This window comes from Embiotoca jacksoni, unplaced genomic scaffold, assembly GCF_022577435.1.
Source record: "Embiotoca jacksoni isolate LCO1_2020_lvr unplaced genomic scaffold, fEmbJac1.0.p SCAF_47, whole genome shotgun sequence".
Taxonomy (NCBI): Eukaryota; Metazoa; Chordata; class Actinopteri; family Embiotocidae; genus Embiotoca; species Embiotoca jacksoni.
The window spans coordinates 2,654,088-2,673,511 of record NW_027185400.1 but is presented as its reverse complement, the minus strand read 5'-3'; the positions used below and the strand labels follow the sequence as shown (position 1 = coordinate 2,673,511).

Sequence of the window (19,424 nt, the reverse complement as noted above, 5' to 3'; positions counted from 1 at the left end):
CCACTATAATTTGAAGAGAAATAGTCTTTGAGAAGGAAATCAAGAGTTTGGGATGATCATGGTCCAGTCACCACTGCAGCTTCTGTAGCCTCCATAATGTGAACATACAGGATGGATGGAAGCAGTCCTGCAGCAGCAGTGGCAGACTGAGGTGTGACGTCACAGTCTGAGGGCTAAATTTAGATTGTGCTGCATCTTGAATAATAGGCATGAGCACGTGCACGACAAAACAAAAACGAAGGAGGAAGTGATGAAGACGAGGTCCGAGCTGTCGAGCTGCGTGTCACCTGAACTGAGTCTGTTTTCTCACCATGTTTGGGAGAGGAGCCGGAACAGCTGATGGGAGGGTCCTGGAGACGCTGAAGGAGTCGGAGTAGGAGGGGCAAGCATGGAAACGGGGCGGTGCTAACGTACTCTTATGAAGATGTGCATATTTACTCCAATGCAATCCTCTGGTGTCTCAGATCCACGCAGGTCGGGTGTTTACGAGGCAGACCTGAACGACTCGGAAGACCTTTCTCGCTTTATTTTGTCGTCCAGTCCCGGAGCAGATCTTTGGTGGCGCACAGAGAGGATGTTCATGTGTCTCCTGCTCTCACCTGAAACAAGGAAACCACGACAGCTCTTTTCTTATTTTTAAGGGTAATTTTTGTTTGCCACCTGAGAAGGTTATTTTATTTTCGCACTTTTAAGGACTGTCACTGGAATATGAGCTCCGCCGGTCGATAAGGAGACGTGCCATCACGCCCCACCTGTGTCACGCTTGAAGAAACGATTGCAGGATTTTTTTTTTTTTTTCCACTGTGCAGGGCAGTTTTTGCACAAGCGTTCTCAAAGCCCGCACTTTTTGTTTTCATTTTTGTGTGATTATTGTTATTTTTTTGCTTTGTGGTTTCGTCTCTTTTTAAATTCATTTTCGCAAAGTTGCTGACACCGCAACAACTTCCTTTATCAGATCAGTGCTGCACGATTCACTGAACGTAGTTCCGCCAGCATCCAAAAAGACTAAATAAATAAAAGCCAAGTGCAGCCATCAAACATGACGGACGGTCCGAGACAGCGGAGCAGCACGTCGGCCTCTGCCAAGGATGCTGCCGGTGAGACGGAGTCCGGAGGAGGAGGAGGAGGAGACGGGGTGGCGCTCAAGAAGGAGATCGGGCTCGTGAGCGCCTGCGGCATCATTGTCGGTAAGTGATTGTCACTTTTAAAGGATCGGGGAAACTGACATTTAATATAATGCAACCAGTTTTTCTATCTGACCCCACAGCAGTTAAGTTTGTGCATTTTTTTTTATGTCCACAGTTTGTCAGAGAAAAGTATAACAAGTTTGTTAAAAGTGAGAGAAATAAGAGATTTTTTTTATTTTTATATAAATGGTCATAAACTACTCATTAAAACAGTAAAATATTTGCAGGGTTTAAAAGCTGCTTTGGGATCAGATTCCACTGAGACAAAGTTTATGAGGATGATATTTATGTAAGAATCTCCAGATTAAGATGTTGTGTTTGACCTCAGTTATAATACCTGCAGTTGGGCTCAGACAATAGTTGGTCAAATGGAGCTGGTGTTTACTCAACCTGTGCTTCAGATAAAACGCACGCACGCACGCGCACGCACGCGCGCGCACGCACGCGCACACACACTGATATGATTGTAACAGGAACTCAGCATAAAGACCCCTTCTCTTGCAACAGTCTCATGCCCTCTGACCACCGTTAATCAGTGCAGCTTTCATCATCTCTCTGTAGCCCGGCCAGTAACGAGGATGTCCTCACCCTCACTCATCTCAGGTGTCCAATCACAGCTCACATGACTGACTTGGACTCGGTGAGGTGGCTGTAAGGAGGCTGCTGGCAACATGTAGGCGGCCACAAACCGGCCTGCAGATCTTGTATTTCACTGGAAATTTAGGATCCAGGATGTTTTGAGTTTGAAGGATATTTCTGCTCTGATTTCCATAACTTTGTTTCTGATCAATTCATCGACCGTCTTTCAGCTCTACTTCATACTAAAGGATTACTATTAGTTTAAACAATCCGCCAGCAGTCACTGTCCTCATGAATTAGATTTATAGAAGAGGTCAGGGAACCTAAAGCCATTAAAGCTAACATGAGGTCATCATACTGTATAATAATGGCGGTAATTGACACATCGACGTGTCTCATCTTCATTCAGCACCGATGATGAACAGGTCGACGTCGATCAATACGAACTCAGGAAGGAAATGTGGGATGTCCAGGTGGAGCGTGGGTTGTCTTTTTTTACACGTGTGTTGACCTTGACTGGATGAAGAGACAGGAGGGGAGGATGACTCATTCAGTCATGTGTTTCCACGGTAACGGGAGGAAAAAAGAGGGGAGAGAGGGTCCCCAGGAGGTTTGCAACAAGAGAGATGAAGAGCAACGTTTGCATTGACGTGACATCATAGTTTGTAACTTAAATCCCGAAATCCTGGATGAAAGAAAAAATGAACTTTAAATTAAATTATTACTTATCGATAGAATAATGTTTCTAATATTTCTCCGGGGCATTGATCCGGTCCTGAGTGATTACATGTATTGATTATGCTTTGTTAAAGGTCCCTGTGCGTGCTGCTGCTAGTATCTTTCCCTTCAGCCCAACCCTCCATCGTATCTATGCAGCAACATTCAGATAATGTGCGTTTCCACGGAAAGGGCCGAGCACACGATGGCATCAAACGCTTTCACGGTCTATTGTAGCAGCGCAGGCGTCTATCACACATACAGAACTCCATAAACGTGCAAATCAGGATTAGAGGTGAACTTTTGGCCAAAGAAGGACCCACCCTGATAAGGCTGTTATTAACTGCGTCTGAGCTGGACTCCGATCGCTGTGTTTTGTGATGAAATCGCTGCATAAATCTCCTTTTGATTAAATATCGAGCTCCGTTTCATCTCGTGTTCGTGGCTTCTGGTCGTTTCAAACTGAGTTAGGCTGCAGAGCCCAAATCCTTCATTGGAAGGATTAATGAAGACATCAAACTCTCTTTGCTTGCCTCGTCCTGTCCTCTTAGCAGCATGGTAAAGTGGGCTCCGTGTCATACATGGCTCTGTGCAGTAATAACTCATGCGAGCAGCCGGACCTGCAGCGCCCGCGAGGTTCTGGCCGAGGGTCACGCAGAAGGTTGCTTCGGCTCGGTGGCTGTTTGAACAGACAGGAAATCTTCCAGGGCTTTATAAAGGCTGATTAGGGTTATATCATAATGCTGCACAAACACACACAGATGCTTGTTGGTATTCGTAGTCAGCTGCTGCTGTGAACGCTGTTTGGTTGAGTGGTGGCCTTCGACCACGAAGGCCCAAAATCAAACGGATTTCATCGGTTTCTTCTTTTACTGTCGGTGTAACGTTTAAACAGCTGATCCCTGCTTAAGATAAAGCATTTTAAAAAGCCTCTGCATAGTAAGTTTACACATAAATGTTCATTATATGTATTTATGTTAACAATCATTAACTTTTGCAACACATATTCAAAGAAGAAATGTTCTAATATGCAAATAATAAGTTGTAAAATAACAATACTCAAGTTATTCTTACAATACTGAACCTGTATTTAACAAGGACAGCCTGCTGGTCCTGACTATGCTAATTAGGAGAGATAATTCGTAATCAGTCATTTTGTCATGTGATGGTAAAATGAGATTTGAAAGCATCAACTTGGGCTTTAGATAATTGTAAGAAGCTTTTCTCACTATTTTCTGAAAATGATCAGTGGATTAATCGATAATAACAGTATTTGTTAGGAGCCATTATAACACACATACCAACACAAAATAGGTAATTAAGTCTATTTAAACCTAAATAAATAAATTAGGTAAACCTAATTAAAATCTAAAATGTGATTATAGAGTAGATTGCATCTTAAAAAACAACATAAATATTACTTTAAAGGAGCCAAACTTCCGTCTAAAACTGTAAAAAGACCAATTTTAAAGGTTGAAGTTGCCTGTTGCTTTCAGAAAACATAAAAGTGTAAAAGGAACAGAAATGTGCTCAGAGAGCACGTCAGAGAGCGAGCCTCTTCCTCTGTGAACCAACAATCCAACAACAACACCAGTATCCTGCAGCAGAAAGAGGCCTGCTGGGATTTGAGTGGACACGTCGGACGTTTGTTTCACACTTCAGACTTTTTATCCGCTGCTTCTTAAAATTGATGCATTTCTCTCAGATTTTCTGTTTTAAAAAAAAAGAAAAAAAGAAAAGAAAAGTTCTCTCTCCCTGTTTGTAGACAAAAGGATGTCAAAACCTCTGCAAGGACAGGAAACCTGAAGATTCCACGAGTCAGCAGTCTCACACACACACACACACACACACACTCGATGCACGTGATACGAACACACACACATTTGATAACCTCTGATAAAACCTGATAGTTTCATAAAAGTGAAAACATAACCTCCCTCACACCTTCCAGAACCGGAGCGTAAACTTTGATTGCTGCTGTAAACGTTGCCTCACTCAAAAAGTTACTGCTGAGTCGGCACGTGGCAAATATCAAAGGTCACACACTGAAGACCACTTGTGCCATAAAGATGTCAGAACAATCAGAGGAAGGGAAGCTTTCTTTGTCTCGTTTTCATCTTTTACCTGCAAAACGAGTTTCATAAGAGAGCAGCGGTCAAGTATTGTTTAATCTGTTGATTTCTTCTTTTCACAGATTTTTTTTTAAAGACCTGAAGAAGGCTTCTCTTTGTGCAAACTTGCATCTTCCAATAAGATGCGAGGCATTTAGGGAATATCAGTAAACCGTAGCTGCAGCAAACAACCTGGGTTACACTCTCCCCCTCTAAACTGCATGAAAACTAAAGATTTCATTTTCTACTTCTCAAAATGGATTTTATATAATTGGTGTAGCTCACTTACATGTCAAAAAGTCCAAATATTTGCTGTTTCCAGCTTCTGAAATGGACGATGTGCTGAACTGTTCTTCATATTTATTATATTAAATCTTTGGACTTTTAAACTATCAGCCCGACAAATAAATGAGTTTAAAGACTGGTTTCGATACCAGTTCCTGAACAATACTTATAACACTGCTGTTCTGTCGCACCGTGCTGGATGTAAAGTTAATTGCGAGTCCTAAACTTCACCAGCGGCTCCAAAGTATCCGCACACACACACACACACACACACAAACACACACACACACACACACACACACACACACACACACACACACACACACACACACACACACACACACACACACACACTTCATTGAAGACTGCATCGTCCGTATCTTTGACTTTTGTACTGTAAAAAATTCCACTCAGCCTCCTGTGATTTCAAACCCTTCAAACCTTCGACCCCGACACCTTTTTTATTGGCCATCCGTGTTCAAGTTCACTCAAACCACAGTCGACCCAGTCAGCTGAACTTGATTGGAGGCTCCTGACCTCCGACCCCGGGCCTTATCAGACATGGCTTGTCTCTCATGTGGTACCCGAGCCCGATCATCCGTCCCCCCTAAAGTAAACTGCCTGGCACGCTGATGCTCATTGAACATGTCAGGTCATTATTCTCCCGGCTCTGCATCCGCCTCTCATCCCTCCGCCCTCTCTGCACTCGTTCACCCTGCTGCTCCATCTTGCTCCATCTTTGCTCAGTCAGCATATTGCAGGTTCCCACTTTGCCCCGTGAGCTCGTCTGCTGCATCGCTGCTTTGAAATCTCTTTTTTTTTTTCTCCTGCTGTCTTGTGACCTCATTCCTTTTCCTGTTCAATTTGCCTTATTAACTGAACTGTAATATTTGGTCTTGTTTGCCCACAAGGCTTTTAACTCAAGACTTTGACCATCTACAAGTAAATTATGCTGTCAGTCAGCAGTTTTTTCCGACATTAGTTAAAAGCCAGTGATCTCGTTTTCTTTTCATAGCGCTGCCTGACCAAACTGTGACTCAAGTTAGGGTCAGTTGAAATTCAAAATTATTGTTGTAAAAGCCCTTTTATAGATAACATGAGTATCAGTATGCATTTTTCTAGCTGCGTATCACGTACGCTTTTGCAGGCCATTTTTAAAAGCAGGCTTAAAAAGTCAAAATAGTTTAACTCGATAGTCCGACGCCTTTTCCTCCGCTACTGTTCACCAGGTAATTGTTGCAGCACATGAAAGGCTTCTAGCTGAGATGACCTAGTGCATCACAGTCGTCCTCCATCATCCTGACACCTTCCTCCCTCCTCCTCTTCTCCGCAGGTAACATCATCGGCTCCGGCATCTTCGTCAGTCCGAAGGGAGTGATGGAGAACGCCAGCTCGGTGGGCATGGCCCTGATCGTCTGGATCATCACCGGCATCATCACCGCCATCGGGGCGCTGTGCTACGCCGAGCTGGGCGTCACCATCCCCAAGTCGGGAGGAGACTACTCCTACGTCAAGGACATCTTCGGAGGGCTGGCCGGGTGAGCGAACACACTCAGATGAGGCGTATTTAAATATTTGGACGGTGTGATTTGAGTCATAGGAAACGGAAGTACAAGAGCAGGAGGGAGTTACGAAAGAAGTTATTTCATATCTTCTTTACGGTTGATCTCTTTCCTTTCGGGAGACCCTGATTTCCGTGTTGGACTCTCGGGTCAGTAAGGTTTCTGAAACCCCCAGTCGACCCTCCAAAGTCCTGTTTATTGAGTGTATGACCCAGTTCTCCAGAAGAAGGGGCCTCCCGGCCGATGGGAGTTAATTTGACGAGGATTTAGGTGAGCATACCGACATGTCTAGATTCCTGTCTTCATTCCGGTGGATGAGCCTGCAGACATATTGATCAACGTCTGGCTCTTTCGCTGGAAGTCCGGCACAGATGTAAGATGCAGTAAAAAAAGATATTAAACCGTCAGATTCACAGAAGTACAAATGTCACAGCGCTGTGTTTTTTTTAAAAAAAAATTTATGTCTTTATTGACCAGCTGTGAGCTTCCATTCATCCATAAATGCTTATTTATTCAAGGTCATGCTGCTTACAGTTAAAGCTTGGGAACCACACTTAGTTAATTTCCGAGCCAAACAATATCGTTTGTTAGCGTAGATTTCACACACACACACACACACACACACACACACACACACACACACACACACACACACACACACACACACACACACACACACGGTGTGCCTTCTGCACAGACTGTAAACACAGATTAGACCATTGTTGTGGTTTTTCTCCATCTATCGCAAGGAGACGTATTATCGGGTATTTCGGGAGAGGAATTCACCCAGACAAAACAGCCAAGGATTGTTTTAGTCTCTTTGTACAGCAGCTATCAATACACATCAATGAAGTCGTGGCTTCACATGCTCAGTTTGAACTGTTTCCCCGTGCCCTCCGACTGGCTTCAATAAACCGCATTCAAGGGCGGTTTGTTTTTGTTGTCCCGACCCTTTTGTCCCTGTGTGTGTGTGTGTGTGTGTGTGTGTGTGTGTGTGTGTGTGTGTGTGTGTGTGTGTGTGTGTGTGTGTGTGTGTGTGTGTGTGGGCGTGGAGGAGTAGAAGTTGTGTTTGCTTATAAGTCCATAACCAGTTACATCACCTGGTCGCAGCCGGACGAAGGCGAGCTCGTAAAGAAAGAGAAGCTCTCGAACGGGTCGTTGTTGGATCGGACTCATGAGGAGTGTGTTACACCCTTAATGTTCCCTCTGTAGATTATCATAGATGCAACAGGTTGAAGGTGGTGATTATATCAAATGTGGAAACGGATGGTTTACTAGATTGTCTTCATTTTAAAGGAAGTCAGCTGATATCTGCTGTTTGTGGTGGAAGGAGTATTCAAATCCCAAGTAAAAGCAGAAGATCTCCAATGATTGTTCAATTTTGATTAAAAAAAAAAATCATTTTTAAGCAAAATTGCTCCCAAAATATGTTCTCTTTCCAGCCTCTGGAGCTTCTTTGTCTGTAAACTAAATGATCTTTGGGTTTTGGATTGTTGGTTGGACAAAACAAACAGTTTTAATATGCCAATTTCTTCCTGTTTTTTGTGAAAATAATCCACAGAATAAAGGATTACCAACATAATCATTAGCTGCAGGCATTAAAAATGAGCAACACCACTAAATCCTCTATTAGCATTCAAGTGAAAGTACAATCAGTTGAATTGGAGAAACTTCTCCTGGAAAACCTCAGCGGAAAAATCTAAGAATGTGACCATGAAACATGTACAGAGCTGAACGATGTGCAGATAAATGGTTTTTAAACGAGGACAGGCCTAATAAATAAATAATACATACAAGTGTAAGTGAATAAAAGTACTATCAGTCATATGGAGTATCACATTCTGCAGAAAGACCTCTGCAGTGCATTTTAAAGCACTCTGGGTTTCTTGTTGGTTTGATAGCAGAGCATCATCACATCTTATTTTATAATGTACAGAATGAAGTATGTGAAACCCAATCGGCAACGTAACTGTAGTTTAAGTGAATTAATGAAGTTAAAATGTTATATTTCCCTGAGAACGGCAATTATAGAACTGAAATATGTGAAAAACTAGAGAAAAGGAGTTAATGTGCTGTAAATATGAGGAAACTACTTCACCACGCGGGTTTCTATGTGGAGGTTTCAATCAGCATCACGATTTTTTAATGAAACGCATTCCAGCGAGTTCCAGTCCCGTTAATGCAGTCAGGTGTAATGATCCCTTTATAAGCTCTCTGAGAATTTCATGGAAATACCTCACGGCCGGTCCGTCCTACTACACTAAGACCAATGCATCAAGTCCTGTAAATACCAGTAGTACGAAAAACAAAAACAGAAGGAAAATGACTAAGACTTCTCGTAAGCTGGTGTATTGTTGCATCATCATGTTAAACAGAGGGGCTGAGTCACTTCAGTTAAACTGGTTACCAAACAGAGATTTTATTAGTCTGCTTTTCCAGCGAAGGGTTTAAACGAAGAGCTGCTTCTCTGCAGATGTCTCCAATAGAACCTCAAACTCGACCGAACAGAAGTACGAGCAAGTTAGTCGCTAACAGCGGGGGGTTTTCCCTCCGCTTTGTTTTGAGTGCCGCAGGGAAGTATTATTTGGATTAATTCTTCCTCGTTTGTTGTTTAATTTTGTTTTTGCCTGTTAAATCCCAAATTAGAAAAAGAGTCATTCATGAGTTCCCAGAACCGACAGTGATGTATTTAAATAGCTTATTTCTCTAAGTAGGAGTACAAAACACCCAGATATTCTGTTTACAACATTATGAAACGAAACCAAAAAAATGAAGGAAACCCTCATATTTAAGGAGCTAATAGCAGCATATGTTTTTGAATAAAACACCATAAAGCTGTAAAATACGGGACCATTAAAAGTTCTTTAAATAGAAGAGAGTGTGATGAGAAAATAAAGGGTCACATTTAACGTGCTGTAGCTCCGTGTGTTGGTAACCATGCCTCCGTCCCTCCATCCATCCCTCCCTCCGTCTGTCCCTCCCTCCCTCCTTCCTCTCGGCCTCAGGTTCCTCCGACTGTGGATCGCCGTGCTGGTCATCTACCCGACCAACCAGGCCGTGATCGCGCTGACCTTCTCCAACTACGTCTTGCAGCCTCTGTTCCCCACCTGCTTCCCGCCGGAGAACGGCCTGCGTCTGCTGGCTGCCGTCTGTCTCCGTGAGTAGCACTCCACGCCTCACAGTCACAGACATGTTTAATGCTTCCTAATGCAGAACAAAAAGCTGAAATATACTCTGCTACACAACTTATTTAAACACTTGAAGCGTACATCCCGTCTCAGATGTTTTTGTCTTGGAAAACTCTTATTTCCAAATAATGAAGCTGCCCAGTTTATTTGTGTCTTTATTTCCAGTCTGGTTGCTCATCTTAAGATCTTAATATGAAGAGCTGTTTTCAGAAACACTCCCGTTCTTCTTGAGTGCGCCTGTTGAGACAAGCTCAGGTCTTCAAAAAAAAACATAAGAATTCACTCGTTGTACTTCCAGGGTATAAAAGTAGAGTTTAGTATGAAAGAGCAGATTGAAGCAGTTTCTCTGCTTTGTTACTTACTGTTACGTCATCAAATCAAAGCTGAAATTGTGGCTTCATTTAATCCAGTTTACGTCCCGGTTTTCCCCCTGAAGCTCTCGTTATTTAACCCTGAGTTAGAGGTCGTCACGGAGACGACGAGAGTAACTGGCAGAGTGCAGCGGCGAGCGGCGAGTGCGTGAAGACGAAGGAGAAATGTGTTGGCGCTGACGTGACAGCGGGCGACATGAAGCCCTCAACAAAGTTCACACACGGCGGTCAAATACTGCAGGCAGCCTTCAGACACACGGAGAGACGAGAGTGTGTTGAGGATCTGACCCGTCAGATGAATCTCACCCTGATATTTCCGACTGTTTACCAGAAACACAGGTTTCAGGGGGAGCTGCGCTCGAACTCCTGCAGCTCTGATGAGATTTAGAGGGAATAACGCGCGCAGATGTTTTCAGTCGTCGCCTCCAAATCACTGCTAAGTGCTCGTCGTCCTGCCGGGAGAAAAGAAACAACATGCTCATAATGCTTTTGCACATTTTTCATCCTTCCAAACCAAAATATTCTCTCAGAGCTGGTGGAACTGGAAAGATAGCAGCTGTCACACTCACATCTACAGAGTTCAGCATGACAAGCTGTCACTCACCTTTTCTCTCTGCCCTCAGCGGAGAGGTGAAACTTTCTAGTTCTCGATATATGTTTTTTAGATTTCTTTTCCTTTAAAATGATCTCCGAAGAGTTTGTCATGAAGCTGCAGAGCACCGGAGACGACATCATTCCCTGACGGGCGTAGAAATATAGAAGGTTTAAGGTTTACACAAAAACATGCACGAACACTTTTGAGCACAAGAGATCCACCGTATAGTTTATTATAGAAGTTATTAATAAGTTAGCAGGGTAACTCATAAGAGAAGTTTTTGCACTTTATGCTCATATTATTAAGAGATATTTGGTTCCAAAGGACAGGAAGGCAGGGTGGAATATCCAAAAAGGAGCAGTTCATTTCATGGTCATCTGACTATAAATCATATTCAGGTGAAATTTGCAAAAAAAACAAAACATGTTGGAAGTGGGTTTTGGTCGAGCATCAACCCGCCGTGACGTCATCCACTTCTGTTTTTACACTAATCAGTGATCAGAAGGAGAGAATTGAGCGACTGACACCATCTAGTCTATTGGAGCCCAGAGGCTTTGTGGAGCGAGCCCCTAGTGGCCCTCAGTGGTATTGCACTTTAAGGCACCGCTGCAGTGGCTTCACCTGAAGACCCAGAAAACTACATTTGAACTATTTTTATATTCAGTCTGTGGTTTTGGTGGAAATTCTGGTGGCGTTTCTAATGGCCTCTGGAGAGATCTGCACACCCTGAATGCCTCATTATTCCTGTGTTTCTGACACATTAACCGACTTTCTTGTTCCATTTTTTAATTCATGCCTTGAGGCCAAATGTGCTGTGTTTTAACAAGAACTGCTGGTGGATGCTTTGTTACCAAACTCCAGCATGTTTTCAGCTCCTCTCTCCCTCGAATTGGTTGGACAGATGGTGTCGGGCAGCTTCAGCCTTGTTGCTGCATTATTTCTGCTTTGCTGTTGTTGTTCAGACCAAAAACAAAGTGGGTGAGAGGTTTGTTGTTCCTCCCCACAAACTCTAATGTAATTTATGGGGGCAGCATGTACTATACGTGTTTATTGGTGTTGAGACAAATATGATTTCCCTTAAACTGGGTCCATGCTGAACATGACATGAGAGTTTACAGGATATAACCTTACGTATTTACTCAGAAATCGGGCTATAAACAGATCGAGGGACGGTCGGTTGGGAAATGCCACAGGCTTTTTTTAAGGTGTACCGTTTCAAAAACATGCCGGAGGGGTGATTCTCCCACGGAGTCTGTCTCTTCCTACAGATGGCGAGGTCGCAACTCTGGCCTGTTTTCCAACATAGTTAACTCAGCAAGTTTACACACACACACACACACACACACACACACACACACACACACACACACACACACACACACACACACACACACACACTTTGTATACTCAGCTTCCAGACAGCTGAGGGTTGTGATCAGCAGAATGTGTCCTCAGGTGTTTAGTCACCAAGACAAGAGGAGGACGTTGCTGCTGTCACGCAGGAGATCATGTAAAACAACTCTGTTTACCTGTTCAGAGGTTCAGCATGTATTCACTCAGGGCTCCATGAGAATTAGTGAGTTGTTAGGTTAGGTTAGGTTAGGTTAGGTTAGGTTAGGTTAGGTAGTTACTTTATTAATCCCCAAGGGGAATTTTTTTCGCTGTGTGTGTGTGTGTGTGTGTGTGTGTGTGTGTGTGTGTGTGTACACAACATACATCAAGTCATAAGATAATCTGTGTGTGAAGCCTCTCATTTCCTGTTTTCTGTGGAGGCAGTCGCAGCAGCAGCCGCTCTGCCGTCCTCGTCCTCCCTGCCGTCCTCGTCCTCCCTGCCGTCCTCGTCCTCCCTGCAGCTCATGTTCTGTCTGCAACAGTAAAAAAAAAATAACAACAGACAGACAAAGTCCAAAACTCACCTGGAAACATGCTCAACTTGTACTTTTTGTTTGCATCTGACACCAGTACGCTCATGTGCGTCTGTGTTTGTTCCAGCAGCTCAAACAGTTATTTAATGTGATGAACTTAATCCCGCCGAGTCAAACAGGCTGATTATTTAATGGCACCCTGTCGGCCCTGAACCCGCTGGCCCGGTCCAGCTCAGCGGTACGCATCAAACCAATGTTCTTCTGCACGGATCAGATTGCATCGACATCAGTTTGGTGTGTTCAACAAATAAGAGAGTTCCTGCCAAAGCATTCAAGTTACCTGTAATTTAAAGTTGACACACCCTGACATGAAACAATGACTACCAGTCACTTTACAAACTGGAAAATCCAGAATTATTACCCAGACTATAACAGCTGTAACATCACCAGATGTAATAAAATGCACTTTTATATATATATATATAAAAAGGTTCATATGGCCAGAAATAAACAATATCACTTCACATTATCATTCAGCACTAATCACATCTGAGGCAGCAGGTCAGATAGCAGCTGAATGTGATGATGCAGCAGCAGGGTCAAAGGTCGACGTTAATACTGATGTTGCATTTGTGCAAATGTGCAGCTTTTAATCTTTCGTTGCATTTCGATGATCAGATTGCTTTTCATTGAGGGAACTTTAAAAGGCTGCCAAGTTACATAACCAATAAAACAATGAACGCACGAAGCAGTAAAACGCTCGCGGAGGAAAGTGCAGATCAGCATATTCGCTTCCGTCCTGCTGATTCGTTCACCTCATTTCAATATTTCCAGACACGACGGCACAAAGTCAAAATCTATAGTTGAAGATTATCAGAAATCTGCAGATTGTGGAGACACAAAAGTTCCCATTAAATCCATTAAAACATGAAGATGTGACTTTTAATATTTTACAGTTTTTGTTCAGTAGTAAAAAATACATCAAGTCAGACGGCATGAAATAAGATGGTTTTACCAATATTAAACACGGTCTGACTGATTCAGCATTTTTCTGACCAATGTTGGAGAGTAAAGAAAATCCCGATATCAACATATTGGCTGATATTCTTCATACATTAATATTCTTTATATATGTATACCGTATACTCAGATCATTTAAACACACATTTTTGGCAGTAATTTATTAAACACTCTTCACACTTGTTTATTGTCCATTATGCTCTGTAAAAAAAAAAAGAAAAGTTTTCATATTGCTAAATCATTTATTAATAAGTCAAACTCTAGATATTAAAGACATTCCAATAAATCCTAACTTTTGCGTGTTTGTGTCTCAGTGCTGCTGACGTGGGTGAACTGCTCCAGCGTCCGCTGGGCCACCAGAGTTCAGGACATCTTCACCGCCGGCAAGCTGCTGGCCCTCGCCCTCATCATCGTCATGGGCATCGTGCAGATCTGCAAAGGTACGCTCACCGCTGAGTCCACACACACACACACACACACACACACACACACACACACACACACACACACACACACACACACACACACACACTCTCCTCGCGGTCAGTGGGGACATCCTCAGGGATTCGGGGCCTTCGAGGCTCCACATGGAGTCTTTGGGGCCCTTCTGGTTAAAACTCACACTGCTAACATCAGCAGGTGGGGTGAGGGAGGGGGAGGGGGAGGGGGGGGGGGGCCTGAAACAACAAAATGGGGATTTCTGTGCGAGTGTTTGAAGACGATGAAGAGTTCAGCGACCGGTTGGACGGTATGTAGAGGGAGAGGAGTGAAATCACGTCTCACGGAGGGAAAACAAATGTGACGAAGAACGAGAAAGCCACTGAAATACGAAGAGCTTTTTACAGCGAAACAGGGTTTGTTTGTTTGTTTGTTTGTTTGTTTGTTTGTTTCTCAGTTGCTTTCCAAGCAGATGTAGCTGACCCGTCTTTTCCAGCTGGTTCAACACACGCGTCATCAGCTGATGGCTTTCAGCTGCGTTTCCTGACAACGAGCCCAAACTTCAGCGTGTTTACCTCCGTAAATGATGAGGAGCAGACCGACCTGAACCGGGAACGGAGAAAAGTGACTAAAGATGTGTTGATATTTCTAAAGAATGAACGTGAACATGTTGCGTCTCCTTTGGCGCCTGCAGGAGACTACTACTGGCTGGAGCCCGCCAACGCCTTCGAGCCCTTCCAGGAGTACGACGTGGGTCTGATCGCGTTGGCGTTCCTACAAGGATCCTTCGCCTACGGAGGCTGGAACTTCCTCAACTACGTCACCGAGGAGCTGGTGGACCCCTACGTGTAAGACCCTCAGAAACACACGTTCATTCCCACAGATCTGAAGGGTTTATTACCACAGATGAATATATTTCAGCGATTAGCCGTCGCATACCGACTTCACTCTCCAGTTTAATCCTCCTTTATTTTTGTTGAATTGATTTAATTTAGTCATTCCCACTAATCTGCCCGCTGATCTCCAACGATGTCTGTGTATGAAATGCTTTATTTCTTCATTTCCTTTTGCCTGTCTTTGAAACATTGTTTTTAATAACCTTTTTATCTGTTAAATTCGCCTCCCGCGAGACTCCGTTTTTTGTAATTTCCTACCTGTAATCCTCCTCCGCCTCCCGCTCTGTCTGCAGGAACCTTCCTCGTGCCATCTTCATCTCCATCCCCCTCGTGACCTTCGTCTACGTCTTCGCCAACATCGCCTACGTCACGGCGATGAGCCCTCAGGAGCTGCTCGCCTCCAACGCAGTCGCCGTGGTGAGTAGCGACCGCCGCGACTTCATCCATCTGCACACCTCCGTAGCAGCGCGACTGGCGCCCTCTACTGGTCCCTGTCGCTCATTGCACGAGTCTAACTGTGGACGCCACATATTAAAACATAAACGTATTAAAAAAGATAAGCATCTAGCCACCCGCCGGTGTGTCTGCTTCACTCCCCGTCATCCTCCCGCTAACCTTCATCCTCCAGACGTTCGGGGAGAAGCTGCTGGGCGTCATGTCGTGGATCATGCCCATCTCGGTGGCTCTCTCCACCTTCGGGGGCGTCAACGGCTCCCTCTTCACGTCCTCACGGTTAGTTGGCACTCAGCATTTTACTGGAACTTAAAAACACTATTTATCTTTGATATTTCATCTCTAACATCACAGATTTTGTGTGAAATTAACCTAAAGCACTCTTTTAATGGAATATACGTTCTTCATAAGCGTGTAGGAAGGAGTTTGCGTGAGCCAGGAACCAAATGATACCGAGTATTAACTTTGCTTTCGGCCTATAAACACGCATCAAAGATGCATCTCAGCCTGAATTAACGTTGCACCAAATGTATTGTAAATTACATCTGAAAATGATTCTGCTGATCGGTTTTTAATTTCCTCTAAATTCAGATTTTCTTCCTCGTCTCAACCTTCGACCTCCATCAGCCTCCTTCAGTCTGACACGGGGTTTTTTCATCATCATTCAATGAACTTCATGGATCATGTCTTCATTGCATCTCTCTCCTTCTCCCTCCAGACTGTTCTTCGCCGGCGCCAGAGAGGGCCACCTCCCCAGCCTGCTGGCCATGATTCATGTGAAACGCTGCACGCCCATCCCGGCTCTGCTCTTCACTGTGAGTACCTCTCTCTCCAGCGGAGCCACGCTCCCCTGCAGTCCACCGAATCACCATCCCTCACGTGCATTAGCTTCGTGTTGCGGCTTCCCTGCCTCTGACCGCCCCTCTCCTCCCCCTTCTCCTCCCCCCTCCTCCTCCTCTCCCCCCAGTGCCTGTCCACGCTGCTCATGCTGTGCACCAGCGACATGTACACGCTCATCAACTACGTGGGCTTCATCAACTACCTCTTCTACGGAGTCACCGTCGCCGGGCAGATCGTGCTGCGCTTCAAACAGCCCGACATGCACCGGCCAATCAAGGTCAGCTCACGAGTCACATATTTCACTCTTTACCCACGAAGGTGCAGGATGGACCGCATTTAAACATGTCAGATACTGCACATGTTTCTGGTGATTTCATTCAGCTTGATTAGATTATTATTATTATTAAATTATTCATATGTACTTTGGGAACACAAAAAGTGTTTGTTTTTAAGCAAATTCAACCAACTTGTGAAAACAGTAATAATATTTAAGTCAACTTATCTATATGGAACTTTTAAACACAACATACTTTGACCAAAGTGTTTCACAACTTCAGACAGATTCCAACACTTTGTACAGAATTCAATATAATTAAGTCATAATACAAAAAATTTTAAATAATAAGAGGAACAACATAAACAACAACAATAAAACATACGCAGAACATCGGCAAGTAACACACCAATAAAATGAAATAAAACAAAATAAATACAATTAAATGATAATTAGAAAATAAAATAGGATAAATTAATAAATAAATACAATTAAAAGATAAATACAAATAAAATAAAGTACATCATGTGTTTCCCTCCTGCAGGTGAGCCTGATATGGCCGGTCATTTACCTCATCTTCTGGGCCTTCCTGCTCATCTTCTCGCTCTACTCTGAGCCCGTGGTGTGCGGCATCGGCCTCGCCATCATGCTGACCGGCGTCCCCGTCTACTTCCTGGGCGTCTACTGGGACAACAAGCCGCAGTGCATCAAAGCCTTCGTCGGTAAGTTCGCTCATCGCACGCCAGGTTTTCTTTTCTGTCAGGGTATGAAATGTTTGACATTTTTAAAAACTACGAGTTGAAAACTTTGTCTTTCCTTCTTCTTGCAGATAAGATGACGTACGCGGGCCAGAAGATGTGTATGGTGGTTTATCCGGCTGTAGGCGGCGGCGGCGGAGAGGAGGGAGAGGAGGGAGAGGAAATGAAGGAGGCGCCGTCTACTCTGTCCAAGGAGGAAGGAGACAACCTCAAGACAGGCGACTGTTGAAAACAAGAATAAACAGACACATGCAGACACACACCACGCTTCGTAGTGGATTTACTGATCAAGCCCCGCCCCCCCACACACACCTTTTTAGATTTTTAATGTCAATCAATACCTTCCTGTGCCAAATATATGAGGAAATATTTAATGGGGTCCATCAACAGTGCAATGACGAAAGGTTTTCACCTTGCAGCTCCTTAATTCATTCATAAACACACATCTTCATCTTCATCTTCATCATCATCATCATCATCATCATCATCATCCTCCCTCTGAAAGTGTTTTGTTTTAACTATTTTTTTTTATTATTATCAAAAGACTCTTACCGTACTGTGGTGGCGACGCAGACACTTTTATCGTTCTTTTTTTATTTTATATTTCATGTTGCTTTGTCGTACGTTCGGCGCACCAAAGCAGACGATTGGATTCATGTTGTGAAGTACACTAATACCGTTTGTTTTGTTTTTTTAAAGCTGACCGTAATTCTGAAATGTCTCTTTTTTTTTGTAATTGTGATAATTGCTTGTATTATTCGCCTTTTTGTTATTGTTATTTTTTTATTTTTTTTTTTAGATTTGATATGTTAATTTTAGTGTTGTTGATGTTCTTCTTTCTTTTCTAACAAAATATTCATCTGGGCCTTTTTCTTTTTTTTTTTTACTCCTGAAACTGTGAGTCTTAAAAGCTGATGTGAGATCTGTACTTTGTATTGATATTTTTTAATTGCCTTAATTAGAATATATTCTGTGCTTGGGTGTGATTACAGCTGTGTGTGGAGAGACGGTGAAATCTTCATGCTTTGGCGTCATTGTTGGTTGTTGTTTTTTTTCAATTTCAGTAAAAAAAATTTTTTTAAAAAAGCAACACAACACATAATGAAGTCGATAGTTTCACCACGTCTGCATTGTGAATGACTCCCGACAACGACACACACGAATGCCTGTGGTAAACTTTTTTATTTTCTTTTTTTAAAGGCATTGACTGTCTTTCATGTTTTAAGGTGAAAGTATTTCTTTTAGCTGACCATCTAGCTGTTTAAATGTTTTTTTTTATTCATCTAATTACCTAGAAGACATTTTTAGTGCAATATTACCAGCAGAAACTGAACCTGCAGCGCTGAATGAAGTCGTCTGGTAATATTCACGTGTCTGTACTTACGCTGTGTATTATAGCAACAACACACACCAACACACAGTACGTACTCTCTGTGGTTTTTCCTATACTCTGTTAGTGTCTCAGGGCATCCCCCCCCCCATCCCCGCCTTCTCCTCCCAAAAACACTGCCGACAACCTCCAGAAAAAAAACATCTGACTGACTGCTTCTTTGAAATCCAGTATGTCAACGCTAAACGTCTGTACCGGTGCTTCTTAGATATTTATTCCTCAGGAGTATCAATGACAGCTGTTCAATAATAGAAAAACACCATTGAAGTCTGGCCAGTATTGTACAGAGTGAACGTGAGGCGAACAGGGTGTCTCGGACTTCTTTTGTGTTTTTTTTGTGCCTGTATGGTTATCGTGTATTTGCACCGATGTCATGACAGTCTGTATATTGTCTCTTTAGTAAATAAAAAAAAAAAACTGACTAACGTTTGAATTTTTGTAATTCAAGGCTTCATTTATATTGAAAAACAAAAAATGCTCCCAAGAGACATTTATTTCAATACAAAGCATAAACATAAAATCTGTGGATTCCACTTTTCACATATTGTGCATAAAATGAGGCCTGAAATGCTGCAACTTTCAACTGTGCAGGATGAAGTTTAATCTGCGTTTCTTCCTGATGAGCTGCAACCTTCTCAGACCAAAACAGGCCTTCAGTGTGGTGGATGTTTTGTGTGTAACAGTGTGTGTGTGTGTGTGTGTGCTGGTGAGCAAACCATCTCTTCTATAAGCAATACGTGATCTCGCTTTAACGCGCCGTGATGAGAATGTTATTTCTGAATCACTTCACCGTCACGTCGGTCCTTAACTTAAGTTGCATTAAACACTGTTTGCGGTTCCACCTTCCACGACACGTTGCTCAAACTTCAGTCTGTTTTTTTGGTGTTTAAGATGT

The 19,424-nt window shown here is 43.2% G+C and overlaps 1 protein-coding gene across 1 annotated transcript; it reads left to right on the top strand.

The window, feature by feature from the left end:
- Nucleotides 1-393: 393 nt before the first annotated feature.
- slc7a8a (solute carrier family 7 member 8a) lies at nucleotides 394-18,950 on the top strand. Its single transcript, XM_069169781.1, has 11 exons — nucleotides 394-1,187; nucleotides 6,213-6,417; nucleotides 9,447-9,598; nucleotides 13,795-13,920; nucleotides 14,613-14,766; nucleotides 15,108-15,231; nucleotides 15,443-15,546; nucleotides 15,986-16,082; nucleotides 16,235-16,384; nucleotides 16,926-17,103; nucleotides 17,211-18,950. Exons 1-11 carry the CDS (start codon nucleotides 1,040-1,042, stop codon nucleotides 17,366-17,368), a joined length of 1,596 nt encoding a protein of 531 aa, XP_069025882.1. The 5' UTR covers nucleotides 394-1,039; the 3' UTR covers nucleotides 17,369-18,950.
- The last annotated feature ends 474 nt before the right edge of the window (nucleotides 18,951-19,424 follow it).